Here is a 27,979-nt window from a genome sequence, read left to right as displayed (position 1 = left end):
CTTAAATAAAACCCTGCACGCCCGTCGAGCGAGCGCGACAGCAGTGCCCCTCTCATCTTCTCTCCCCTCGCGGTGGCCCGTCCCAGCGGGAGACGCAGCAGTGGCTTTGTAGCAGCGCTGGGATTGGCGTGCCCATTCCGAGGGTGACGGGGTGCCGCGGCGGCGGTTCGGCGGAGGGGGACCGCTGATTACGGAGAGCGGCCCTGTGCTAGGAGTGGTGCCTGCTCGTTCCGCTTCTGCTTCTGCTTCGCTTCTCCCTCTCGGATTGTTCGTGGAGGTCTGTTCCCTCACTGTTTCTTCGCCCTGTGTCTCGTGGACTGGTCCCTTTTTTTGGCTGCTTCGAGTTGTTCAGATCTGGCTCTCAAGACGCTTCGTTTTTGCCTGCTTCTGTGCTGCCTGTTTTCAACATTTCGTTGATTTGGTGTTTCCCTTCATCTCAGCTGGCGATTGGGGAAGGGAATTTGCCTCTGTTGCGTTTCAGTTACCGCTTCTTTCCGACTAGAATGGAGAAGCCACACAAAGGCATTCGTTTTACCGAGAGATTGGTAGGGGAACAATGTGTGTGTTTTCCCGCATGCAACCGTGCTCTGCAGCGGCTGCTAATGACCTGTTTCTTCCGCAGACACCGACCGACGCAATTATGCAACTCGAAGAATTCTGTTCTAGTTGAGTGCTCTACCAAGTACTACCGTACTACGGGAAGTGAGCACTGGAGAATTCGCTACTCTTTTTCTTGTGCACGCTCACATATCAATTTTCTAGAAAAAGTAGTAGGACAGATGAATTTGGCTTCCATTGTTTTTTTTGTTTACCTTATGCCCCCCCCCCCCGCGGGCCCTTGAATGAATTGAATGAATTGACAAAATAATTCAACTTGACAACTTGGGCTGCCTAATGCCACCTTTAAAGCTTTGCCGGTATAACCTTTTCTTGGCGCCGTTTCAAGATTTCCAGGATGGCATAACGCTTCGCACGGACGTTTCCTATTGGGGAGAATTTATGCAAAGTTTATGAGCTTTTGAGTTGTCACGGGCCCTCGCCTTAAATTCCGCCTTAAAACCTGTGAGCTTTTTTAATTATTATTGTTGCGTATACATGGGCCAATTATCTATGTAGGAGTCTAATCGAAGCGATGACAGTGTGAATTTAGTTTCATTGTTGGAACCAGGATATCTGCTCCGAAAATTGATCAATTGCTTCTGGCAGGGAGAATATAAATATGGGATTCTACCCTCGATGTGTAGTGATCCAGTGCGGTTGCTGCTTAGCTAGTATCTTTTGGGTTTGATTTTGACACTTGACAGCACAACTTCTGTTACTATCCATTGAATATCTCATAGTCTATAGGGAAGGAACAGCAGTCTGGGTTTGATAACAGATCATGTAGGATCGATTACGCACAAAATATGCAATCAGAGGGGTGAATGATTTCGGAAGCTAAATTCAAATTTTAATTCACCCTAATAAAAAACTCAATTTAATCTTATAATCAGTTCGGGATAGACTGCTATCACATCACTAAAAATAATGTACAGAAAAAATCCGTTAGTTTGATTTCCCTCAAATTTTTAACAGTAGAAACTAGACAACGTTACAAAACTATTCCAACAACAAACAAGTTAATCGGAGATCTAGATCAAGAGTTATGACCTTCGCAAGCATATGGTGACAAAAATAGATTAAACCCTAATTTCGCGATTATGCAAGAATTACGAAGAATTACCCAACCAAAATTTTCAGAACTCTACCAAGATGCTCTAGGATGATTTTGGGTGGATCAAACCAAGACAAATTACGTTGACCGAAGGATCCACCAAAAATCAATATGGAATCACAAAATGAAAAATGCGGAGAAGCAACGAAATTACCAACTCATCAACTTATAAATTTTGATCTTCATTACATGGATGAGTTCACAAGATGCATCTCCACAACATCTCTAAAAGAATCTCCACGAAAAACTAACCCTAGATGAGTTCTCCTTTTTCTAAAAAGAAAAATCTCTCTTTTTTCCTTTCTCTCGGTCTCTATTTTGTTGGTCGCGTGTGCACTGTTCCTTTTATCGACACAGTTGCCGACTTGTTCAATGTCGGACACAGACACGTAGCTCAGCTGGGCTTCGGTTGAAAGCTGAGCGCACCAGGCTGGAGCACGCCTGCTTGGGCCGACCGCTCCACATGGGCAACATCTTGCGCGCCTGTGCTCCTATGCGTGCCTCGGGCCACCGCACGCTGCATGGGTCGGCTGCGCCTTCTAGGCTGAGCCAACCGCCTACTGTGCGCTTGTGCCACTGATGGGCCGAAGCACTGATTGGACCGCTGAGCTCCATAGCAGCTAGGATCAACATGCCACCATGCCACCATGCCTTAGCATAGTACACACATGCATGCTCTATAAAATAATCATTTCGCGCCATACGCCACGCGATCCCTCTTCACAGTACACCGTTTCCTAGCCCAAACTTCTCGTGTGATCTCCTGACTGCTTTGACCCCAGTTCCTCCCTGAACCTGGTCTCAGTCTCTGTCACTGGTCACGTTCGCCCTCGGGACACACCTACATATGAAGAAAACCAACAACCAATTATGAGCTCAAGTTCATCCCAACTTAACTCAATGTCAGTCCATACAGTATCATCATTATGCTAAACACTTTGCTTTTGCCAAATTCACAATACATCCAATTTTTCAGCATTCATGATTTCACAGATCACAGCCTTGGCTTCATTTGTATGGCTGTCTGGTACAAACCTTACTTTCACCTCTCTTTTTTTATGTCAGATAGGAGTGCCGTATCCTAGAGTTAAAACATGGTTTATCGTGTAAAAAGTTAGATTGCTGTTTTACAGTTGTTCTGTGATCGTCACCAATGAATCAATACTTTTAAATGGTTGTACTTATTTATTAATTCGGATCACTGTTTTTGTGACCCATCTCTTCTCTGTGGTGAGAAGTCAATATTGGTGCAGTACTCTGTACATGTATCTCGGAATGACTCAGTAGTTACTGCTGAAAACTTACATGGTATTCTTACAGAGCATTCTTGTATTCAGTACTCTGTACGTGTATCGCTTTTTTGTGGTTTATGCCAGCATTCTTAGTACTCAAAGAGTTCAATACCATTTTTGAACAAAGTTTCATTCAACCTGTGGTTACTTAGAAATGGTTCTCCACCCTCCAGTACCAAACTAGAAATTAGATTTGTATGTGAAAGCTTCCAATATTATGTTTTGTGTTTTCAGAGTGATTTTGTGTCTCATTACAGTTTACATTAAGTTGCCCCATATGAAGTGTTTTTCCCTTGATATGTCATGTTTTTTATCACCTAGTCATTCATTACGTTTTATATTCAGTTTTGTTCAGAAGTGTGTTCTCATGACATCATAACTGTCTTGTGGTAAATGATTGTGTTCTTTCTTACATTTTACAGATACATTCTATAGGAATTCTCCCAAGTTATTTAAAGGGCAGCTATGGCTACTATTCTAGATATAGGTGTCTCTGCGGCTATCAACATACTGAGTGCCATAGTGTTCCTGCTAGCATTTGCTTTCCTACGGCTGCAGCCTATCAATGATAGGGTTTACTTCCCAAAATGGTACCTCAAAGGTTCAAGAGAGAGCCCAAGTCATGGGGGTACATTTGTTCGGAAATTTGTCAATTTGGACATGCGGTCGTACTTGAAGTTCTTAAGTTGGATGCCTGCTGCTCTCAAAATGCCTGAGGATGAGTTGATTAGCCATGCAGGGCTTGATTCAGCTGTCTATCTGCGGATTTACTTAATTGGGTATGTGACTTGTAATTCATATACTGTGGTCATGTTTTAATTCTTTTGTTTGTCATATCAGTTTCTCTCTCCACAATTGTACCTTAGATAGGACCTTACTAACTAGTGACTACTAGTTCTCGTCAGTGGAGAGTTTAGTTTCTGTTGGCCTAGGCATATTTGTAAATGGCTCGTGGTTTGGGTTATGAATGAGCATTTAGCTTTGTTCGATTATGTTAGCTATTGTATATTAGACTACTATTTTGCCAATTGGATATCCACTATCTAGCCTCTATATGTTTACTATTTGCCATTCATTTACCTACTTACTATTTGTTTCTTCTTGAGAAAATAAAAGGGAATCGCTTGCTTCGATATGTTAACTGTTTGCCATTCATTTTACCTAATTACTATATGCTTCTATTGAATCTAATCTTTTGCTGTTCCCTCTTGCGTTACGTTTGTTTTATTCACTGACTGATGCCCATCTTCATGTTTTTCTTTAGCTTCTACACTTATTTACTTTGTTTCATTTTTTGCAGGCTTAAGATATTTGTTCCAATCTCAATTCTAGCATTTGTTGTTCTTGCCCCTGTTAATTGGACCAATGATACTCTACAACTCATGGAGGTAGAGCACAGCGATATTGATAAGCTTTCGATATCGAACATACCTGTTGGTTCGAAAAGGTTAGCACTAGATGATTTCATCTTTGTTTTGATTTACTGACACCACAATTGTTTTTGGGTAAGTGTTGGTTACCAAGGCTAATTGTTTATGCATGCCTCACATGATTTAAAAGTGAAAAGAATAAGAAATTTACAAGATAGTCTATGGGGTTGGCTGAGATAGAAGGTGCGACTTGTGAAGGAATGATGGGCATTTCATAATGTCATTTTTCCATTTAGACTCAGGAAAGTAGTAAATTTGAAGTCATCAAAATATGGATGGAACTGTGCAATATGGACTATTACCCAGCCTCTGACAGAAACTGATTTGGGAGAGGAAGATGTGGTAGATTGCACGTGTGGAAACTTAAGATCCAAAGTCCATGATGTAGAATGAATAAGAGAAATTTGCACGTAGAAATAATTCAAGTTCAAGCATTAGAAATAGGAAAGGGTTCAGATGCTAAAAATAGTTGCAAATTTTTTGCAGTTCATGGTACACCCTGTCATTGAAATTAGAAATTGTCGTTTTAGTTTACCATGACTGCTGCTCAGGAGTCCTAACTTATTTCTCTTTATGAAGGTTCATAGCCCACTTGACGATGGCTTATGCTTTCACATTTTGGACCTGCTATGTACTGCTATGTGAGTATGAAATAGTTGCAAAAATGAGACTGCGTTTTCTTGCATCAGAGAAACGCAGACCAGACCAGTTCACGGTATGATTGTGTGAACCTATTATATTCCTTTTTATTTACTAGAATTGAATAGATGACATCCAGTTCACTGTGTGCTTTAATGTTTTATCAAACAATGTTTGATCATTAAAAAAAAGTGTTTCAGTTCTTTATGCTCATTCTGTAGAAGTGTTAAATACCTTTACAGGTTATGCTATTAGTTTTCAGAAGAAAGGAAATTGGGTTTGTAAACTTATAAGTAATTGTAAGGGATCTATCAAGATAACCAATTAACTATTTTCCGTATTGGTGGGTTATTTATCAATTGTGATCTGTTTAAACCAAGCAGTTTTACAGGGAAAATAGAGGAAAACAATAAGTTAGTATAAGGGCTAGCAAGATATCCACCTTACTATTTTTTTTCTACAGGAGTGGTGGTTATGTATCAATTGTGTGCAGGTTTACAGGAAAAGGAGGTGTTAGCATTCTCCTGCATAAGACATAAGATGAAATGCAGAAAAGCAGAAAACGTTTTATACCAATTAATTGAATTATGCCTCAAGCACCTAGTGCTATCCAGATGCTTAACTAAGTTAAACTTGAGTTACTTCCTTTCGTATAGATTTTGACATGAGAACTTGTATAAAATTGAAAAGATCCTGATTAAGTGGATTTTGCTGCTTTGATTATGACTTGTTGAATGTAATTAACCATTGATAATTTTTTAGGTCCTCGTGCGGAATATACCACCTGATCCAGATGAATCAATTGGTGAGCTTGTTGAACATTTCTTTCTTGTGAATCATCCTGATCACTATCTAATGCACCAGGTAATAATTATGTATTTCATGAATACCCATGTTATGATCTTTATTTTGTTCTAAAATTTATCTATGTTGGTTCTTTGGCGTACCATCTCTCTAATTAGTCTGGTTTGGTAATTCCAAGTTCGCACAAATGCATGTTTCATATATTTATGTGGATCCATGTTACCTACACTTGAATTTGGATACATATTATTCCAATTCAGATGGTTTTTTATTTGATTCCTTATAAAATATAATTTAACTGGTATTTTGAATGTTTCTTTATTCTGTAAAACAGTACCAGCCATGCTTTTATAGATTCATTGCATGCACTTCTTTTGTAGGTTGTTTACAATGCAAATAAGCTTGCTAAATTGGTCAAAGAGAAGAAGAACATTCAGAATTGGCTTGACTACTATCAGCTGAAGTTTGAAAGAAATACATCTAAAAGACCTACTACTAAGGTTATTCTACAAAAATAAACCATATATATCTACTTTTCTTTCATATAGTTTCATTGCATTCTAATTCTTTACATTACTCTCTTCTGCAGACTGGTTTTCTTGGATGTTTTGGTTCCAAGGTGGATGCTATTGAATACTACACATCAGAAATTGAGAGGATGGAAAATGAAGTGAGTCACATCTGTTAGAAATATATAGTCATTATCCATTATATATAGGTTAAGTTATTAGAGTCCTTATCCTGTTAAACTTGAGTGGCTACTATTAAATACAAGTTGCTATTCTTAACATAGTATCACAGCAAGGTTTTTCTCCTCAGGGCGTAGCAACTCGCCCTAAACTCTTTTTTTTTCTCCCGTCAGCTCCTGTCAATGCCGACCTCTCCCTCATCGCTGGTGTGTTGGTCTTCTCGTCATCCGCCTCTGCCGCCGCTCCCCTGGCCATCTCGGCCCGCCCTCGACCGAATCCAACCTCCACTCAGCCGACTGGCTCGACGATTAGGTTAATCTTGTTGCATGTCTTCTTCGTCGATTCGAAGTCTCGGGCGGTCCTCAATGTCGTTTGGCGCGGCGTTCCTCATCTCCACGGAGATCTCCAGCGGGGAGGGCTTTGTTTGCGTGGTCTAAGCTGGGGGACAGACCTAACAAGCCCACGAATCTTGCTATCGGCGCGGACCAATCGTGGATCCGCCATCCTCTTTGCCGATTTCCGCCCGTCTTCGTCGGACTAATCGCGGACCTCACGGATCTCACCGGTGGCACATATCAATCGTCCACTAGGCCTGTTGCGGATCTGCTGTCGTGCTCACCCGTCGCGCACAGCTGGCTCTGGGATGTTGTCATGGCTACTGAGGATGTCAGGGGGCTACTGTCGTCGCGACTTGGTTGTTGTCCAGCCTCTACCCCCCAACGTCGGTCTTCACATCGGCTTCCTCATTGTTTCGTCGCTCTACACCGTAGCTCTCCTCCACTGCTTGCCGGGTTGCGTTGCTCTTGCTCAGTGTCGCTGGGATCTTTTCCTCCGTCGAGTTGTCTTCTTCCACATCAGGTCACGCTGCAAGGTGGCTCTTGGCCACATGTGCAGTTCTTGCTGCTAAGCTGGACTGGATGTGTTGGGCGTGCAATTGGCTTTTGCTTGCCTACTATCATTGCTATAGGCCTAACCTAGCGATTTCTTGCTAAGCTGGTCTAGGTGCTTTGCGGGTTGCTGGTTATTGGCCTGGTACTGTGATGGTCTCTCGATGGATGCCTTTGTTGCGACCTTTGTTGCTAGTGTCTCTATTTTTCTTTAGAGTTTTTGCAATTCCGCTGTGTCCACATCCAAGTCCGCTCGTCTCACTTTGAGTTCGTCTATGCTGTGCGAGTCCACATATTTCTTCGTCAATTAGTCGATTATTTTTCTGTCGTTATTGATGCAACTTTCCATAGATCTTTCCGTAACTTTAGTGGGAACTTTATTTGTTGTCTTGCTACTCGTCATCTTGGTCTAGGGTATTGTTGTGTCATCTTGGTCTTTTGTAGCTCTAGTGACATTTTTTCGTTTGTCGTCTTGCTACTCATCGTTGTTTTGTTGCGATTCTTGACCAAGAGCATTCATTTGTTGTCATCATCATGACTTATGTGCTTCGCTATGCACTTCTTCAGCTCGATTCGACAGGATTACAAGATTCCACTCTATGATGGCTTTCAAGAGATATTTTTTGGATGTATTAGTCTAAGTTTATTACTTAGTTTCACCTCTTTCAAATGCAACGCTATTGCATACGCCTTGCATTTGAGGAGGGAGGGAATTGTTAGGAATGTAGTCCTTATCCTTTACGTATTGGTTAGGTTACTAGAGTCCTTATTCTGTACTCCCTCATGTACTCTATATATTGCCCCTAGGGGCTATTATTGAATACAAGTTGCTACTACTAACATAATCATTTGCTTAGTGCTCATCCTTTAGTGGATTATTTAGCTTTAGTTATAATTGTGTCATTACAAAAATAGAACTATCTGCACCATATGGTTTGGTAGGCCAGATTATAGAGAATGTTTCAAATAGAATGCATTAGATCTGTCTAACAAAAAGAAACTGTATTTTAAATATACACACATATTAATATACTAAGGTATTTTGCATGCAGCAGCAAGTCAATTTTTGATAGATCTGTATCAGTAATGTATTTTTCTTTCACAGTGTTAACTTTTTTATTTTTAAAGAAAGGATAACTATCACAAACTATCAGATTTACCACCTCACCTAAATGATATTTAGGAAGCAGAAGAGCGTAAAAAGATTGTAAAGGATTCCAAATCAGTTGTGCCAGCAGCATTTGTTTCCTTCCGATCACGGTGGGGTGCAGCAGTTTGTGCTCAGACACAACAAACCTGTAATCCAACTGTTTGGTTGGCTGAATGGGCTCCAGAACCTCGCGATGTTTACTGGGACAATTTGTCTATTCCATTTGTTTCCCTTACTGTTCGAAGGTTGATAGTGGCAGTGGCATTCTTCTTCCTGAACTTCTTTTATGTGATCCCAATAGCATTTGTTCAGTCTCTTGCAAATCTTGAAGGAATTGAGAAGGCAGCTCCATTTCTGAAGCCTCTGATTGAAATGTACTACTACTCATGCCATTACAAATTTTTTTTATTTTCAGCTCTACTTTAGTATGTTTGTGGTGTTAAACTTCCCTTATGTTGGATATATAAATACTCATATAACTCTATGTTCACTATCTAACATAGTGTTACCTTTTCTTAAAAAGGCAAAATCAGTGCTTTGCTATGTAATGAATTGGACTAGAGAAGTTGATCATTACTCTGGTACGGTTGAAAAGGAATATGACTGTGCTGATGTTTGAGAATATATTGCAAAAATGATGAAATAGACTCTGCAGAGCTGTTTTTCTCATCAGAATCATCTGACAACCTGTACATTGAAAAAACAAGAACGACCGAGCCAACTAAACCTCAATTTACTATTACCAAGTGGAAATAGCGTGGCCTGTAAATATGTGATTAGCTACATGAACCTTGGGATATTTAGAAGCATAGTTTGGTTGCTATTGCTATGCTGAGTTGCACAGTTCTGGTGTGGCTTTGATGTGATTTTTATACCCTTGTGCAAAATACTTAAATTCCTACTGCAACTTGTTTGCCTTAGTCTTCCATTGTTGCCTTGTCGATGAGATAATTTCGCTCACACTATCAATATGATGATGAAATCTATGACATCGCGGATGCCTTTCCATGTATATTTTTTTATTGTTTGTAACTTGTGTTATTTGCCACTTAGGTTTGAAAATTCAGTTTTAAGATTGATAGGTTCTGAACTTCTATATTTATACCACTTTGCTCCACCCATAAGTTAAGTGAAACCTAAAAATGACATGACACCCTAAACTTTAGTTGTGCCATTTAGGTCACTGCTGCTCCATACATTCTGCCATTTAACTGATTTAATTGATTTAACAGGAACAAAACAAGTTAGTGCCAGAAAGTTAACCTTGGGCACTGAATAGCCATGCTTATCTTTGTTTTTTCTTGTACACTATTCTATGGTCGTTTTTGACTTTTCGTGATTTCTGAAAGCTTTTAGTTTAACTGTTGTTGCTCAGGCATGTTGTCAAATCATTTATCCAAGGTTTCCTTCCTGGAATTGCTCTGAAGATCTTCCTTATATTGCTCCCAAGCATATTAATGTTTATGTCTAAGTTTGAAGGATTGACATCAGTATCTTCACTAGAGAGAAGATCTGCATCCAAGTATTACATCTTCCTATTCTTCAATGTGTTTTTGGCAAGCATTATTGCAGGATCTGCTTTAGAGCAGCTAAAAAGCTATCTTCATCAGTCAGCAAATGAGTATGTCCTACTCATTTTTTGCTATTCTTTATGCCGCTCCATTTATCATTATCGTCCTTATCATGTACTTAATCATTTCAGAGAAGATGCAATAGTACAATTTCAAGTTGACAAATCATCCATTATCTCCTATTCGGCTCAATGAAATGATTGTGCTTAAGCTAGAACTAATATGATCATAGATAGCATGTGAAATAGTGGTTAACCATTACAAAAAGTATATCAAAATTTTAAATGCCATTGATGTGTTAGCCCTTTTGTCATCAACTTTTCAGAAGGTGAATGGGAGCAGAGTAGAACGTGGGTCTCAGGCTTAGGCTACATTGGGCATCACAGTGGCATTTCAAAAGCACTTGCTTTTTCTCCCTAATTTTGGACGGAGCACTTAGTTAGAAGTATCTCCAGAGCCATAACAATAAAACTTTACTATGTTGGCCTGGGTATGTTTGATATACCTGTACTTTTAATACTGTACTGCGCTGCGGAATCTAGGGTTTAATATGTTTGTCATGATATAGATGTACTTTAAATGCTACCCTAGAACTTCCAGTAGTAAGGACCAAATTTGGACAGATAGAATATCCCTTAGATTATTCATGCATTTATTTTCTTAACAAACATACTCCTATTTCCTTTATCATGAAACAGAAAACACCCATCAAGTTTTTTACAATGGATCCCACATTATAACATTTTTTATTTGTTGGTTTACATGAACTGAAAAATGTGGTGCACAGGCATTATATCAGTTACTTGAAATTATTTTATTGGCTCGTTTTTTTCCCCCTGTGTATTCTCCTTTTTTCGTTATCTGGTATTCGTTTGAAGATCTTACTATTAAAATGTTATATTTGACAGTTTACAATAATAAGTTAATAACTCCTTCAATTCTCCTTTTAAACTATGTATCTATTTATTTCTAGTATCTAATTTGCCTCTTTTACAGAATACCAAGGACAATTGGTGTAGCAATTCCAATGAAGGCAACCTTTTTTATAACATATATAATGGTCGATGGTTGGGCTGGCGTAGCTGGTGAAATATTAAGATTGAAGCCATTGGTAATCTTCCACTTGAAAAACTTTTTCTTGGTCAAGACTGAGAAAGACAGAGAAGAGGCAATGGACCCTGGAAGTATTGGTTTTGACTCAAATGAACCTCAAATTCAGCTCTATTTCTTACTTGGTCTTGTCTATGCTGCGGTGACACCATTTTTGCTTCCTTTCATATTGATATTCTTCGGGTTTGCATACATGGTATACCGTCACCAGGTAATATTCTCTGGAACAGTTACCTTTTTGATGCTTGGCATTTTTAATGTATGTGTTTTTTTACCATTGCGTCTGTCCATCTTGTGTTTTGGGGCTCTACTACATCAGCAAGAGCACAGTTTAGATAGAATTCTTATTCTTCTAATCAACTTGTTGCTTGTGTTTGACTAAGGATTGAGTCACCAGTTCATCACATGTTCTGACCCTGGTGTGTAATTTTCTTACACAATCTTTATACTGTTTCAGATAATAAATGTGTACAATCAAGAATATGAGAGTGCAGCAGCGTTTTGGCCAAGTGTTCATGGGCGTATAATCACAGCATTGATCGTATCACAGCTGCTTCTCCTTGGATTACTTAGCACAAAAGGCGCTGGCCAGTCAACACCGGTGCTCCTTGTTCTTCCAGTAGTAACATTTTATTTCCACAAATACTGCAAGAACCGCTATGAACCTACTTTTGTAAAATGTCCATTACAGGTAATTATCTTTTCAAATTTGGAAGTTCATATCACTATAGATGTTAGAATGCCGATCATGCTTCTTTTAACGTTAACATTATCAAGTTCTTGGTGTCTCTTCAAATAAACATGAATAGTATTGCTTCCAAAATTCATTGATCTCTGTGCTTAGATTTTCCCATTTAGGGTCAGAATGTTAGTTTGTGGCAAGTAGGTCAAGAAATGGAGGTATCAATTAAAGTTGTCTGGCTAATGCCGATTGGAAGTTCACCATTTGATTTGCACCGAAAGCCTGTAATCAAGGATACAAATATCTCATAATGCCTAGCTACAGCTCATGAGTGGAAAACCCATGATGCCATGACCACCTAATTCTTAGGAGATGTTTTAGCGCTGGAGAGCTAAGGGTTCAACACATGTATAGTAATGATAAATGTCTGACTTAATTACGATGAAATTGCAAGCCTAGATAACAAACGTCTGACATAATTTTTTCCTTACATTTTTGCACCTCCCTCAAACTCCCATTTACACACTGGGTAGTGGATGTCTTTAATAAAACATGTTCACCACAGTTACATGTTTAAAAAATAACTACTAATATATTTTCATTTTCTTTTCCAGGAGGCAATGAAGAAAGATACCCTAGAACGTGCAAGAGAGCCTGGATTTGATCTCAAAGGATACCTGATGAATGCCTACATCCACCCAGTGTTCAAAGGTGATGACGACGATGAGATATTCTCTGTCGCCGATGAACCAGAGGCAGAGCAAGTTCTTGTAGCAACCAAGCGGCAATCCAGGCGGAATACCCCTGTCCCCAGTAAATACAATGGTTCGGAGTCGCCTTCTCTGCCTGAAATTGTAAAATGATCAACGGCTATAGATTGGTGTCAGTCTGCAGTTTTCCAATGTAAATTAAGTAAAGGACACAATAATGCTTTTAATACCTCTAGTTTATAATGAGTAATGGTCAATATATATGTATGTATGTATGTATGTATGTATGTATGGTTCTTTTGCGAGGTGTGTTTGACTTGTTATCTTGGATTATTTCACCACCCGTTGTCAAGTTATACTGCTGGGATTGCTGGATCTTTCTGAAATCCTGATACACTCTGGTTTCTGGGAAGTTAACAGTTCAGCTTAGTTTGCACCTAACTATGACAGAGTTAAATGGCCATGGATTTTCTGTAACACCTAGGACCCACAAACGTCTCGGAATACTACTAAACTGCTCTACAAGCATGCTGATCTATAAAAAAATAATTCAGCAACACCTGTAAAACAAGAGGCAAGGCAAAAGTAACAACAAAGAGGTATATATTATGAAGGAAGAAGTTTATTTTACTCCTATGAGCTATATCGTTGGTCCGGATAATCTTTTAAACTATTAAATTATCTCTTTTAATTCACCAAACTATCAATACTAGATCACTTTACCCCTTGAGCTAGTTTCGGAAGTGGTTTTGTTGACATGGCTGCCATGTCACTCGATATTTTACCACGTGGATGTCATGTTATATTTTTCTCTTTTCCTTTTTTCTTCCCACTTGAACCAGAGGGGGGGGGGGGGTTGGCTTGACCAGGCAAGCTTAGTAGCAGCATGCAGGAACGGTGCGCATACAGCGAGCGGCAGCACAACACGACGGCATGGCATGGCCGAGCGGCATGCTCTAGGGGTGAGGAGGTGCTATCGGTGCCCATGCGCGGCTCAGCAACGTCAGTAGGGAAGAGCAGAGCACGGGCGGCGCAAGCGAGCGGAGGAGCAGCGGTGCGTCGAGACACACTCGTGGCGTGCCTGCATGTGCACCCCGTCTCGTGCCTCCTCTTCTTCCGTTCCGCCCTGACGTTGATCGGCACCACCTCCTACAGCACGTGGAACACCACAGTAGAGCACAACGTAGAGAGTTGTTGCCAAAGGGAGAAGCACCGCCCGAGCAAATATGTCGTGCCCGAGCCCAGATCCACCCATCTCGAGCCCTGAGGACCCAAGAGGGAAGTCAATCGAGTCCTCCCGAGCTCAGCCCACACACATTTCATCGAATTGTCCATCGATTCGAGCTCTCGCTAACATCTTCTCCAACTCCAACTACCTCCGCCCCTCACGATCGAGCCACTGCATCGCTACTTCCCCGAGCCAACCGAGCCCACAGTAAGCTTCATGGGGTCGTTCTTCCTCTTCCGCGCGCATCCTTTTGGCTCAGGCCCGATGCCATCATGCCTCTCTGCGGGCGTAGCATGCCGCTACGCCAACTTTTCCGTGACCAGTCCTCTCCGGCAGTGGCAAAGGTAGAGTGAAATAGAGAGGGGTGCAAGATCTTACCAACGCACAACTTTACACTCGATGTCAGCCTGTGCGGTCTGCTGTGGGTGCATGAGTTTGAGTCGTGGGGGGTGCGTTAGAGGTAAAATTTTGAGAGTTAGCACTGATTTTTGATTTTTGTGTGGGTGCATCCTCACCCCCTCGGGTCCATATACCTTCGCTACTGCTCTCCGGCCGGGGTCGACCGACTTGAACTCCATCGTCGGCTCGGACCCGGACTGCTCGGGCCCTTGTGCGCTGTCGTTCGTCACTCGATCAAGCCACCGTTGCCCCCTCTCTCTCCGTGCCATTGCTCCTTTGCGCCATCTAGACAGCTTGAGGCCGCACCGCCCGTGCGTGTCGCCGCTGGCTCTTGCTCCACTTGCTTGCGCTGCCCGTGCTCTGCTCGTCCCTACTAACGCCGCTGAGCCGCGCACGGGCGCCGATAGCACCGCTGTGCCCCCAACGCACACCACTCGATCATGTTGTGCTGTCACGTTGTGCTGTTGCTTTCTGTTGCTAAGCCTTCCCAGTGGAGCCCCTCCCCCTATACTTCGAGTGGGAAGAAGAAAGGAAAAAAGAGAGAGATGTGACTGGAAGCCATGTGGTAAAAAACTAGGTGACATGGCAGCCACGTCAAGAAAACCACTTTAGGAACCAACTCAGGAGGTAAAGTGATCCGGTATTGATAGTTCGAGGGAGTAAAATGGACAGTTTAATAGTTTAGGGGTTATTTGGACCAACAACATAGTTCGAGTGAGTAAAATGGACTTATTCCTATTATGAAAGAATATCACACTAACATTTAATAATATCCTAGTAAAAGATATCCTAGTAAAAGAAAAGAACAAGAGCTTGACCGAGTTGGGACATTTTTAAGACAGTGAAGCAACGACACCGGCTTCTATTACATTATTATTGCAACACTACTTTGTACGGTGTAAGTGATGTCATGAATGTGTAAGACTTGCTGCTAAGCCTTTCCCCCTAAGCTAGCTTCAAGAAGACAACCTGTGGAGGGAAAAAAGCAAAGGTGAGATTGGGTAATCTCAGTAAGCGAACTACTTTAACAAATTATTTAAACCATAGTATTTAAAGAATCAATTTAAAACTTAAACAGGTATAAAAGACATTACATTATTTATCATGTTCATTTTTAAGCAAGTTAAATAGTTTCTTCTAAAAGAATATAAAAAAATACATGTTCATAGCAAACATAACTATAATATGAGCAAGATAAAATTAACTATCTATCCCATATGACATAATATCAACACCAATAATAGACATCAACTTCTAAGAGTTAAATGGGACTTCTACGGAAAAATATCATCATCCAAGACATCATGAGTAGAGTTCAAGCCATATTAACAATAAATGATAGCTTTAAGAATAACTCACTCGTAACCCCACACCTTCTATAATTAGTAAGATTACTCAAACATCTGCATCCCATTCATCACAACCAAATTGTGTATGGAAGATTACTACAACATAATATGATGCATATGGATACTAAGTAATGCAAATCCATGTAGGACTTCAATACCTTCGTAAATCCACAAGTCATACCACAATGAATATATCCACAGAGAAGCGTCACTTCTCATAATGATCTCCAATGCAACTTTAACATATCCAACAATCAATTCCATACAATAATGCATATGAATGCAATGACATATCTTCTTTTACATTGCACCCCTCCTTAGGCAATGTACTATGCGTATCGGTATAGTCGTGACCCTAAGATCCCGACATAAGTTCCAGTGCATATGCAAATGCAAGTGCATATGACATGCTGCATTCATATTAAAGTATACCATCAATAATACTTTAAATACCAAAAGGTACAATACATATAATACGATCTTCAACATGCACCTTCGGAATAGAGATATAAATAATGCATTCTTTGCAAGCATCCTTCAAGACATAAATAAAGGCTTTATGATCAAACCCTAACATACTAAATATGAATTTAACAATAGACTTCTTTCATATGTATCCACTATGAATATCGTGTTCTATGTAGAGCACCAATAAAACAATCAATCCATCTATGTTAATCCATGGTTAACCTATTTCATTTGAAACATGTATATGACAACAAGAACTTCATAATTATAATTGAGTTAGTTCAAAGCATAGATAACCTACCCAAGCATACCTCATATGTTCAATATACGATCATCTACACACTAAATTTCAAGAACCATCATCAAGTATTTGCATTCATCCATTCATCCATATTTAAGCATAAAGCAAAATACCAACATCAAAGCCACATTACCATCAACGTAATGAAACATTCCAATAAAATTAGGTAGCAAGTTTAGTCCTGCAAATTATTAAATATAATCATATGTGCTATATTTTAAGGATGTAGGAAATAAAAACAACAAGTTAAAGTTGTAGCAACGACGATGAGAATGGCAAGCCTCAAATATGATCCAGAGCACATCCATCTAATTCACAACCACATTTCAGCATAAGCACTCCAAGTAACAAGCACATATAGAATATAAGGTGCTCATATGCCCAAAATCCTCATACAAGCAAGAACCATTAAAAACAACACACCTCGCATTCGTTCGATAAGAATAGCAATGCTTCTTTTTTTCGTATCTATTTTTATACTACATATATATAATGGCAAATAAACATTCTCGAAATCTACATAACAAGACCTACACCTTCTGTAGAGAAAACATTTTTTATTCTGTGATTAATGTGACCTTAACGGCAACTACAAATAGGCTTAAGAAACTGTCTAAAAATTTAGGCATCAGGATTCACATTTTTATATCTACTAAATTATATGCACAAAATTTCTTAAAATTTGATATGACATATAACTTTTCATCCTCAACAATGTTTTTATAGATATTATCTTCATAAAATATCATTATCAAGCCCTAACCAAGCTCTGAATATTCATCAGTGTAATCTGTCAACAAATGACAGTATCAAATTCAGAGAACCATATCCAGAATTCTACTTATACAAAAGTTGCACACTTTACCAATCTAGAAAACTTATGAAAAGTACTACAACTTTGGTACTCATAGGGAAAACCAATTTGGCACCTAAGGTGGTCCAAATATGAATAGATCTATTATTCTCTAGATCCTCATCAGAATCTGATAGCCAAAATAAAAAAATTTATCTCTCCTATATTACTTGACCAAAAATTATGAGATAGGACTTCATGGAATGGTTTTCGAACCTCTACCATTTTCTCAACCGAACCAAAAATAATTCAGCCTCTAACAAGGTGAAAATCTAAGCCCTAGACAAACGGCACGAACTGCATTAAACAAAACGGGCAAAAACGATCAATTTAACAATTCATAACGAAACTTTGCCACTAATCGACCACCAAATGAACAATTAAGCCCTAGAATACAGCAAAAAAGAGAGGAAGCAAGGATTCAATATCTAAAGCATGGAAAAACAAAATTAAAATGGGTCTTACTCCCTCTGCCTTTATCATCCTACTTCAGTGTTCACCAATGCATTACTATTTTACTTCCCTTTTTTTTGGTCATTGAGGACAAAGGAAGCTCTGACATAAGCTTAAGACCAAACTTATGTTAGCAAATAAACCACGCCATGGTCCGTTCCATGCGTGTGTGCGTCGCGTGTGTGCGTGTGTAAGCAGTCAAGGGGCAGGCGTTAGTTGCGGAACGCGCTGAGCATGGCTCGCGGCCAGTTCGGCGATGACCGGTTCATGCAGATGAGCGAATGGCTCACGATCGAGGCATGCCGGGTCACCGGGGGAGCTCGTGTGTACGTGCGCATGAGGGCCGCAGGAAGCAGTTGCTCGAGTGTTAAGGATATAAAGCGTCGTGTAGCCCGTCTGTCCGTGGAAGAGTCCAGGTAATACAAGAAAAGCTTCGGCATGTGTCGCCGCAGGTGTTTGTCGTCAGAAACGAGTGTGTCTCGAGTTCTTGTTCTCGCCTGTGAGTTCCTGGGAGCTTCCAACATTTGGTATATCACAGCCAGTGTTCGTGCGCGAGGCGATGTCGACCACCCTGAAGAAGCTCGACAACGACTTGAAGGCCAGCAACAGCGGCACGCCGCGAACCGTCGTGGTGGAGTGCGTCGTTAAGGAGTCCGACGGCTCGGTGGAGTTCCCCGTGTTAATGCGGGCAAACTACCATGAGTGGGCTCTTGTGATGTAGGTCAACCTCGAGGCGTTGGGGCTCTGGCATGTGGTGGAGGTGAGCAATGTCGAGCGCCGCGAGGATCGGCTAGCATTGGCTGCCATCCTTTGCGCGGTGCCGACCGAGATGCGCTTGAGGCTCGCCGTCAAGAAGACCGCCAAGGAGGCATGGGTGGCCGTGAAGTCGATGCGGATGGGTGACTCGTGCGTGCAGGAACCAGGGGTCCCCGAATCTCGAACCAGGGGTGCAATTCGCCATGTGGCGCCCTCCCGCAGGGATCATCTTCGTGAGGTACGAAAAGACAGTCCCGGGAGAGGGCGCTCGAGGCCAAGAACAGTGGTCCCCGAGTACCCGGGTTCCCCGATGATCTGCGAAGACCAAGTGATCAGGAAGAAAGTGCTCGGGGTCATGAATAGTGACCCCCGAGCACCCAAGTCCCCCGACGACCAGAGAAGCCGAGTACTGGGAAGGGCGTGCTTGGGGCCACGAACAGTGGCCCCCGAGCACCCAAGTACCCCGAGGATCCAAGGAAGGTAGTTCCAGGAGAGAGCGCTCGGGGCTGCGAACAGCGGCCCCCGAGCACTCGGTTCCCCGAGGATCCGAACAGTCAGTTCCGGGAGAGAGTGATCGGGGCCGTGAACAGTGGCCCCTGAGCACTCGGTTCCCTGAGGGCCAAGAAAGGGCATTTTCGGGAGAGAGTGCTCGGGGAGGTGAACAGTGACCCCCCCAAGAACTCGGTTCCCCGACGGCCCAAGAAGTCCTTCGTCGGTGGCCCCCATAGGGGTCCAGCGGTGAGGTGTCAGCCTGTGAAAGGCCCGATGCCGCATTTAAGAGGGCGCGTGGCCTGTCACCTCCAACTGCTCCTGCCACGCTCGGTGTTAGTCCCTGCCACATTCTGGCAGAAGGGCGTGGGGACATTTAATGCACGGGTCCCATCCCGCATCATCCGGCGCGCCTCGGGATAACATCGCAAGGCCCGAGGTGCACCGCCTGCCGCCCTGCTGTGGCAGGCGTACAAGACCGAACGGGCACGCCGGGCCGCTCTGCGGCTGCCCGGTGGGCCCTCTCCACGGCGCCCGTTGCCAGCGCCATCATGACGACCGAAGACCGGGCGGGGGGCGCGTTTTCAACCCCCATCACTTCGCGTAGAGTCCATGATGACTACCATTCCATTTATGGCGCCTTGGAACTCGTGCCCTCCCTTTCGGGGCACGCTACCGCCGGCGAGTACTTAAGGGAGCCGGCGGGCACGGACAAAGACAATCCGAGTTGAGTGAGTTGATTCAGAGGATTCTCAGAGACCGAAGAACAAGGAGCCCGAAGCTCTAGGATAGACAAACATTCTTGTAGCCAGCACATTCCTAAGAGGTTTTCTCAGGGCATTTATAGCATCCACACAGGAGTAGGGTATTACACTCAGTGCGGCCCGAACTTGTCTAAAAATCCCTCCAGTGCATTTACTGCGTTCTGCATTAGATCATTCCTCCTGCCATCGCATTTACATCCATTTATTTCTCCCGCAAACATATTCAGAATCATCCCCCCACTGAATCTCAAAAAGGGGTCTCTCAGGATCACTGTGACAGGAGTTCACCCTCCGACAGAGTTCGAGAATGTGGTGTTCATGGACGGCGAGTCCATCGATGAGTTTGCCATGCGTCTCAGCTCGCTCGTCGCCAACCTGTGGGAGCTCGGGGAGAAGATGGAGGAGGTTTGTGTGGTGAAGAAGATGTTGCGTGTGGTGCCAGCGAGGTACAACCAGGTTGCCGTGTCCATTGAGATGCTCATGGACTTGAAGACGATGTCGCTCGAAGAGCTCGTCGGGCGGCTCCGTGTGGTGGAGGACCGTTGTGGCATCGAGGCGGCTGCGGACGGCGTCGAGCGCTTGCTGCTCACCGAGGAGTAGTGGGAGGCGCGCCGGCATCAGCATCGCGGCAAAGAGCACGCGCGGAGTGGCGATGCGGAGAACAGCGACCGCGCCAAGGGCGGTGGCCAGAGCAGCGATGACGACGACACGAGCAGCATGAGCTCGGGCACAAGCAGGCGTTCGCATCGCACTGGGCGAGGAAGATACTTCAATTGTGGCGTTCGCGGCCACCTCGCCAGGGACTGCCGCAGCCGAGGAAGGAGAAGGCGCTGCTCGCCGACGTCGACGACGAGCCGACACTGCTGTGATGATGTAACGCGCCATGTCGTGTTTAGGGGGAGATCGTTAGCAAATAAACCACGCCATGGTCCGTTTCATGCGTGTGTGCGTCGCGTGTGTGCGTGTGTAAGCAGTCAAGGGGCAGGCGTTAGTTGCGGAACGCGCTGAGCATGGTTCGCGGTCAGTTCGGCAATGACCGGTTCATGCGGATGAGCGAATGGCTCACGATCGAGGCATGCCGGGTTGCCGGGGGAGCTCGTGCGTACGTGCGCATGAGGGCCACAGGAAGCAGTTGCTCGAGCGTTGAGGCTATAAAGCGTCGTGTAGCCTGTCTGTCCGTGGAAGAATCCAGGTAATACAAGAAAAAGCTTTGGCGTGTATCGCCGCAGGCGTTTGTCGTCAGAAACGAGTGTCTCAAGTTCTTGTTCTCACCTGTGAGTTCCTGGGAGCTTCCAACAACTTCCATATACTTGTCCGATAAATAGCGCATATTTATTTGTACTATTGGTCATATTTTGTTTGCCTCGCACGCTGCCCATTTCCTTATGGCACTTAGCCACTTTGGAAGATCTGGAGACGGACACTTGGCGGGTGGCAATGGGAGCAGCAGTTGGATACAGATGCCGAACGAGAACAGGTTTTCGAGAAGTCCAGAGTGCCATGTCGAAAAGCTCTCAAGCAGTTGGCTTCGTCCTCCGCAGCAGCGGGTTTCGTGGAGCAGACCGGCCAGGTGAGCGCTGCGATTGTTACCAAAGATGTGTCCTGTTTGGAGGCGCTTCAGCGGAGGAGGGCCTTAATCTTACCCAAGAGTATTTTCAGAGGCCTTTGCGAAGAGCACTGGCCTTTGAATGAACAATTGCTACGACGGCCCTACTTGCCATAGAATCTTCAATGACAGGACACATGTTGCACGATCTATTCCAAATAATCTGTCGTTATAAGAAATAATGTAGATACGTTCAAGTGAACGTAGATTATAATAAATAATGTATGCAGGAACAAGATACAGACATATCATCAACAACACCAGTGTTTTCTTTTCCATGAGACACCACACGACAATCAAACCAATAACACATCATATTCGCAGTCCGAAGGGGCGATGTTCAGTCCAATAGTGCTGAAATGTGCCACATACTTCGTCTCAGCTCGGATCATCAGTCCAGTGGCATTGGATAATCAGCTCTTCTGATGCACAGCAATTACATGGATGTCCATCTCCTTAAGCATGACCGACCGTCCACAGGAGTCGCACGGTGCAGTCCTGGATCCGCAGATACTCTCATGCTGGCACATGTTTCGAAGCCGATCTCGAACATCAACTGCTTCTCCACCAGCATGAACTGTGTCACCGCAGAACCGACACACAATCAAGCGCAAAGGGCAGGCTGAGGATTGGTGTTGGACCTGACATTAAAGAAAAAAGCAATTTAGCCATGAACAAAAATATAATTTAGAAAGTAAGTCGTCAGTGTGCTGCTGAAATTTTGAAGAGAGGAGGCAAGACATACCATATCTTCCTTTTCTAGGACCACCCCACAGGGGCACTGCAGTGGCTCATGGAAAACTTTCATATGCTTTTCCATTTCTCTCTGCTGGAAAGCTCGCCCACACTTGTTGCAGTGCACATGATCTGCTGCTGCTTCCTTTCGAAGAACAACTCCACACCCATCATGCATGCAGGCAACATTGTGTCTCATGCAATATGCCTCATGTAGCGGAAGAGTTCGGCTAGATATATGGCGCTTACAGTTCTTACATAGAACTGAATCAACATCGACACTTGATGAGGCACTAGCATGCTCACCAATCCTTTGGCTATTAACATCCTTAATAGCTACAGAGAGTTGATACTTAGAAGCCCCTTTGAAACCATAAACTCCGACACTGTAAGCACCACTTACCAAACTAGTATCCTGTGGTTTGAGTATAAGAACCTTTGATCCCATTTCATGAGAAGACCACTCATGTCGGTGCTGAGTTGGGAATACTAAAGGATGCCTTGAAACATAGATATCAGTGTCACCACCACTCACATCAGTATTAATATTAACCTCAACATTAGCATGCCCGGATGCTACTTTCTCACTGATATGTTCGTCAACTGAAAATTTGTAGTACCTGAACTTTCCTTCTTCCACGATACTGGATTCGACCTTTCCAATCGCAAGCGGCACAAGCACATGTTGATTCTCTTCGTTGTCCAAAACTGAATCCGATCCCTCAATGTCAACTTCAACATCCGTCTCCAGGACAGAAACACTTGATGCAGGCTTTAGTTCAAGAACCTTTAACTTGTACTGCAGTTGCCCATAGTTCACCACAACAACATCATTTTCTGATAGTGTTGCGTGATTGCGGAGTGCTGTTTCAAGGACAGCTCTATGATTAGGGAGATCTGAGAACCCAGCCCCTTCTGGCTTCAACTTTGCATATGTTCCTTTGGGCAAACTGACATACCTGACTTCAATCAGAGGGACGTCTGGGCTATCACTCCGGAACAGATTGTTCCAAACATGCGGCGGGAGTTCTGCAGAGCCTTCCTTTGCAGTGAATTCAAGAACACCGCAACAGGTTGCCTCCTCGGCATCTTGTTCCTGAGTGGCACCCGGGACTCTGTCCCTAACCTTTGACAGCTTGAAGTACATGGGACCTTTATCCAGAGCTCCTTCATCAGACAACTCCTTAAATGAAGACGGTGGTAGCTTGATCTTATCCCCAGGACCAACGTATCGCAGTGCCTCAAACATGTGTGAGAATGAAACCCCCTTCGCCAGTTGCATCACCTCTTCCATTTTCTGGTCAGCCTATTAGGAGAACAATAGAGGATTACTATCAGCAGACAGTAGCAAAACAGAAAATAAAGACTAAAGAGTATAGATGCTAAAGAAAGCAAGTACAGACATAGTACTCGGGAACTTAACATCAGCAGCAAGCAGTGAAATTGGACAATGCAAGTAGCCTAATTGTAAAACGAGAATCCTAAAATAAACTAGTACAAGAGTTGTGCAATTGTTCTGTGTGGCTAGAACCGATATTAATCCTACAAAGAGGACATATGCGACTTTGTGAATATGCAAGATTCCTATGTGTTTGGCCTGAGCCCCAATCAGGTTTTGGAATCAAAATGATTTTTTATTTCCTTTTAAATTGCGAGGTTTTTGGATCAAATTGGGGAGCACCCTATCAATTCGTTTGCCCATTAAACAGGAGAGAAAAATTATAGCACGCAAACTGAATCAATGGTTCGGGGCGCAAAAGGAGCCTCATTTCTGAATTGTCTCCAAACCCTCACCGTATTCTGCTCTAGCCCTAGATTTCTCGCACAGGCAGGCATGTAGGCAAGGGATACGCAAAGCCCACTGCTCGGATATTAGGGCTCGGTGATTACCTCTTCCTGGGCGCGCGCGGCGTCGAGCCGTCGCTCGCGGTGGGACACCTCCAGCGCGTCGCGGCGGCGCGCGGCCTCGGCCTTGGCCCGGCGCTCGCGGTCGGCCTTGGCCTTGGCACGCAGGACCCGCTCCCGCTGCTCCCGCTCCAGCTTCTCCCGCGCCTGCCGCAGCTCGAAATCCATCTTCTCCCTTTCTTCTCCTCCTCCGATCCGATCTAAAGACGCGCTTCACCTTCTCCTTGTCTCCTCTCCTCTCCTCTCCTCACGGCGAGGCTCGACGGCGATGGGAGAAGAGGAATATATAAATGGAGGAAGTGAGGTGCCGCGTCGGGTGGGTCGACTTCTGGTCGGTGGCAGCCGGAGAGGAAGCTTCGGGAGAGATGGCGTGGATGCAGATCGAAATCCTCTTACTTCCGACGTTGAAGTCACGAAGAAACATTATTTTGCAGGGAGTTGGATACTGTACCACGTCGGATCGAAATATCTCAGTAATACAGTCAGCTACTGTTTGAATTTTACTATAGCATATGGTATTATATCACTCGATCTGGTCCATCCACTTTTTGATCCGATGGCTCACAGCAGGTGAAGTCAAAAGGATCCCGATTCGTGTGTAGTGGGGGGAGGCGAGGAGAGGTCGCGTTTGTTAATTACGGACACATAGCCACGGCGGAGCGGGCCCGCGTGGTCAGTGGCTGACGCTGTATGCGTGTGCAAGATAACGGTTTTCATTTGCAGAATAAAAAAGATACAAATTCAGAAATATTGAGATATAAAAAACGAACCACTGATAATTCAAACCGCGAATACCAACCCATAGAATCATAACTTTATGTATCGATACGATACATAATTAATTCATATCATATACAAATAGACTACGTAATAACATACATCTCAACTGAAAAATAGATACCATATTGTAACTCGAGTACATCGGCATGTCAGCAATCAACTGAGACTGGGCCACTAGGTTTTTGATATGCCCATGATATGAGGTTGGGTGTCTCGGTCTTTCGATAAGAGAAACACTCGTCGGTTTGGTGGAGATGACTTTGATGATTCGGTTACATTTGTACGGCGATGGAGTGCCTTAGAAATTGCTAGACCAACTCTTAAAGGTTACTGACATTATCGTAAACACGATCAATTTGAACATAAAGTTCTTATCCCTACAATCAATCGAAGAACAAGCAAAAACAATTGAAGACAATCTGAATTGTGGATCTAAATGAAGAACGATATATTAATAAACGTGGAGTTATGCAAAGTAGTCAATCTAGTTTGTCGCAAGACACAGGTAGAGACAATATTATTTGGACCTAGACGAAAACAATACTTAAACAAAACTCCAACTATTTTGGCCACACCTGTATTTAAGGGCATGCAAGCCTCCTAGACACTATGAAACAAATTAGGAAACAAAATCCGACTCCGACTCTAACTTTATCTGTTACAATTTTGACTCATGTTGAGGTTTTTAAGTCGCTCATAAGGAATATGTTGATGGGGTTAAATCCGTTGGAAAGATCACAACGTAAACTTTCCAACATGTGGCTAAACACTTCTATTGGACTCCATGGACAAATATATCTTTTTTTTTGCACGGTTATTTGTTGAATCCAAGAAAAATTTGTAGTCCAAGTAGAAATTGCCTTAGAATCCGACTAGCTTGCTCCTATTCGGGATCCTGTCCTTCTCATGAGTAGGAACTCAACTTGAAGTTTGACAAGCTCTCGATAAGCTCCGACATGATCCCGACTGTAGCATCTAGGCCCATAAGAAAAAAGGTAAGGGTTTCGGTGATTAATGACAACTATATCATTGTGACTAACATTTTAGTTTTTAAGGAACAAAGAAAGACTTAATTGTCAATGGTGACTTTACACTCTTGCCCATTAAAAGAGTTATGTGATAATCAAAGGACCGGAACGTGAAGGATAAGGATCTTCTAGATCTAAGTGTCACAAGGAGATGAAGGACACTTAGAGTAGTATAGGTTCTTTTTATTCTTATTCTTTTGACCGTACTATAAAGAGGGGCTAAGAGTTGTAGCTTGACTTAGGAGAGTCTAGACATAGTCGATGCACACTTGTGACTTTCCATTACTAGGTTAACCTCAGAAAATCATTGGTTCCGAATCTCGAAGGTAGAACTCAAAATTGCTCTGAAATAGATAAAATCAGCAAAATTTCAGTTCACCGGATGATCCTCTGATGTCAGAGTGAGTTCGCCGGAGTAAATTCCTAAGAGTTCTGACTTGAAAAATTGTTGAAGACCACGCCAGATAGTCCGGCGTTCGATAGGTGAAATCACCGGATAAATAGAAAGCCTTGAAGTCCAGAACAATTTCTATACACCGGATAGTCCGGCGTAGCAAAGATGATCACCGGATGAATTTTTACAGAGAGGTTGTAAACTATCATCTGACCCATTTTAATGCACCGGATGATCCGCTGTAGGCCAGGATTAATCACCGGAGTTTTAACGGCTAACAAAACAGTTAACGGCTATTTTGTCAGAAGTATTAGCATCGGATATTCCGGTGTGAAGCGTGTTATTCACACCGGACCTTCCGGCGTTAAGAAAAATTCTGGGTTGTTAGGCAACGGTTAATTTTCGATCCATAGCCTATAAATACGCACCCATTTGGACCTCTCTTGTGCTCTTGCGACCCTGTAGCAGTTCATACACTTGGTGTGTCATTTAGAAGCAAGAGAGAGAGCACTTGTGTCCATTCTAAGTTCTTAGTTGAGGATTAAGGACTTCCTTGAGTGCTTGAAGAGTAACAAGTGTGCATCTAGCTATTGTCTAGGCTTGGTCTTTGTCAAGTGAAGCTTGAGGCTTGTTACTCTTGGTGGTTGGCAACACCTAGATGGTCTTGGTGATCGGAGGATTTCTCGGTGAGCTCTTGGAGGAATTGTGGGAGCCCCGAGAAAAGAGGGTGTACTTGGTTTGATACCCGCCAATCCGGATATGGAGAAGGGGTAATCAAGAGGGAGCACTTGAGCCTTGGTGACTCAAGGGGGAGCGACATCCTTGGTGGATGCTCCAACGAGGACTAGGGGGAAGTGCCAACTTCTCGAAACCTCGAAAAAAAATCGGTGTTGTCTTCTCCAACTCTTTACTTTCTTGCATCTTATTTTGAGCTTTGTTATTATTGCAAGTTCCTCTTAGGAATTATCTTTCTTAGTTAATCCTTGCTTGGTTAGCTATCTTGTGCTAGTTAAAATTTCTTACTTGCGTTTCTTTTAAGTTTTATTTGGTCAAGCGGTAGTTAATTTAAAGTTTTTTTTAATATCCCAATTCACCCCCCTCTTGGGCTATTCGATCCTTTCAATTGGTATCAGAGCCACGTTCTCTTGATAGCCTTAAAATCCTAGAGAAATGGCCCCGGGGAGCGGAAGTAGCGTGCCAAGGTTCGAGGGAAAGAACTTTGCCTATTGGAAAGTTCGCATGGCGAGCTATCTTGAGGCGATTTGCCCCGAGTGTTGGCAAGCAACCTCCGTTGGGTTTGATCAACCTTTTACCGAGCAAGAATTTAGATGATATGCTAAGGCTAAGAATGCTATATTTGAGGGAATTAGTGAAGAAGTTTTCTCTAGAGTTAGAAGTAAGGAATTTGCTCATGACATTTGGGTTGCTCTTTGTGAAATTCATGAGGGATCTAGGAGAATTCGTGAAGAAAGATATCATGTACTTATGAATGCTCTAAATCAATTTAAGATGCTTCCAAATGAATTATGCAATGACATTTATTCTCGTATGAACATGCTTGTGGAAGAAATCAATTCTCTTGAACTCACTCAATTGTCCGATGGAGATGTTATTCGTAGGATCTTGATGGTGCTTCCCAAGCCACAATACAACATTGTCATCTCTCTTCTTCATGAAAGGGACATCAATGACATGACCATCACCGATGCCGTTGGAAAGATATGTGCTCATGAGATGTTCTTGTTTGGAGATCATGAATCTTCATCCAAGAAAAACCTTGCTCTCAAAGCAAA

The 27,979-nt window shown here is 43.0% G+C and overlaps 2 protein-coding genes across 2 annotated transcripts; one reads left to right on the top strand and one right to left on the bottom strand.

The window, feature by feature from the left end:
• Positions 1-19: 19 nt before the first annotated feature.
• Positions 20-13,034, top strand: LOC133913430 (calcium permeable stress-gated cation channel 1-like). The gene is made up of 12 exons (XM_062356583.1): positions 20-277; positions 3,429-3,785; positions 4,307-4,453; positions 5,016-5,151; positions 5,838-5,939; positions 6,260-6,379; positions 6,469-6,549; positions 8,639-8,979; positions 9,981-10,226; positions 11,173-11,497; positions 11,744-11,977; positions 12,583-13,034. Exons 2-12 carry the CDS (start codon positions 3,472-3,474, stop codon positions 12,829-12,831), a joined length of 2,295 nt encoding a protein of 764 aa, XP_062212567.1. The 5' UTR covers positions 20-277; positions 3,429-3,471; the 3' UTR covers positions 12,832-13,034.
• Positions 13,035-21,528: 8,494 nt separating this feature from the next.
• LOC133913420 (uncharacterized) lies at positions 21,529-24,415 on the bottom strand. The gene is made up of 3 exons (XM_062356572.1): positions 23,970-24,415; positions 22,090-23,385; positions 21,529-21,985 (listed from the first exon to the last, which is right to left on the bottom strand). The coding sequence occupies exons 1-3, from the start codon at positions 24,150-24,152 to the stop codon at positions 21,758-21,760; spliced, it is 1,707 nt and encodes a 568-aa protein (XP_062212556.1). The 5' UTR covers positions 24,153-24,415; the 3' UTR covers positions 21,529-21,757.
• Positions 24,416-27,979: the final 3,564 nt, after the last annotated feature.

The sequence above is a fragment of the Phragmites australis genome, chromosome 1, assembly GCF_958298935.1.
Source record: "Phragmites australis chromosome 1, lpPhrAust1.1, whole genome shotgun sequence".
NCBI classification, from domain to species: Eukaryota; Viridiplantae; Streptophyta; class Magnoliopsida; order Poales; family Poaceae; genus Phragmites; species Phragmites australis.
Note: the sequence above shows the minus strand (reverse complement) of the source record. Positions and strands in the feature narration are given on the sequence as shown.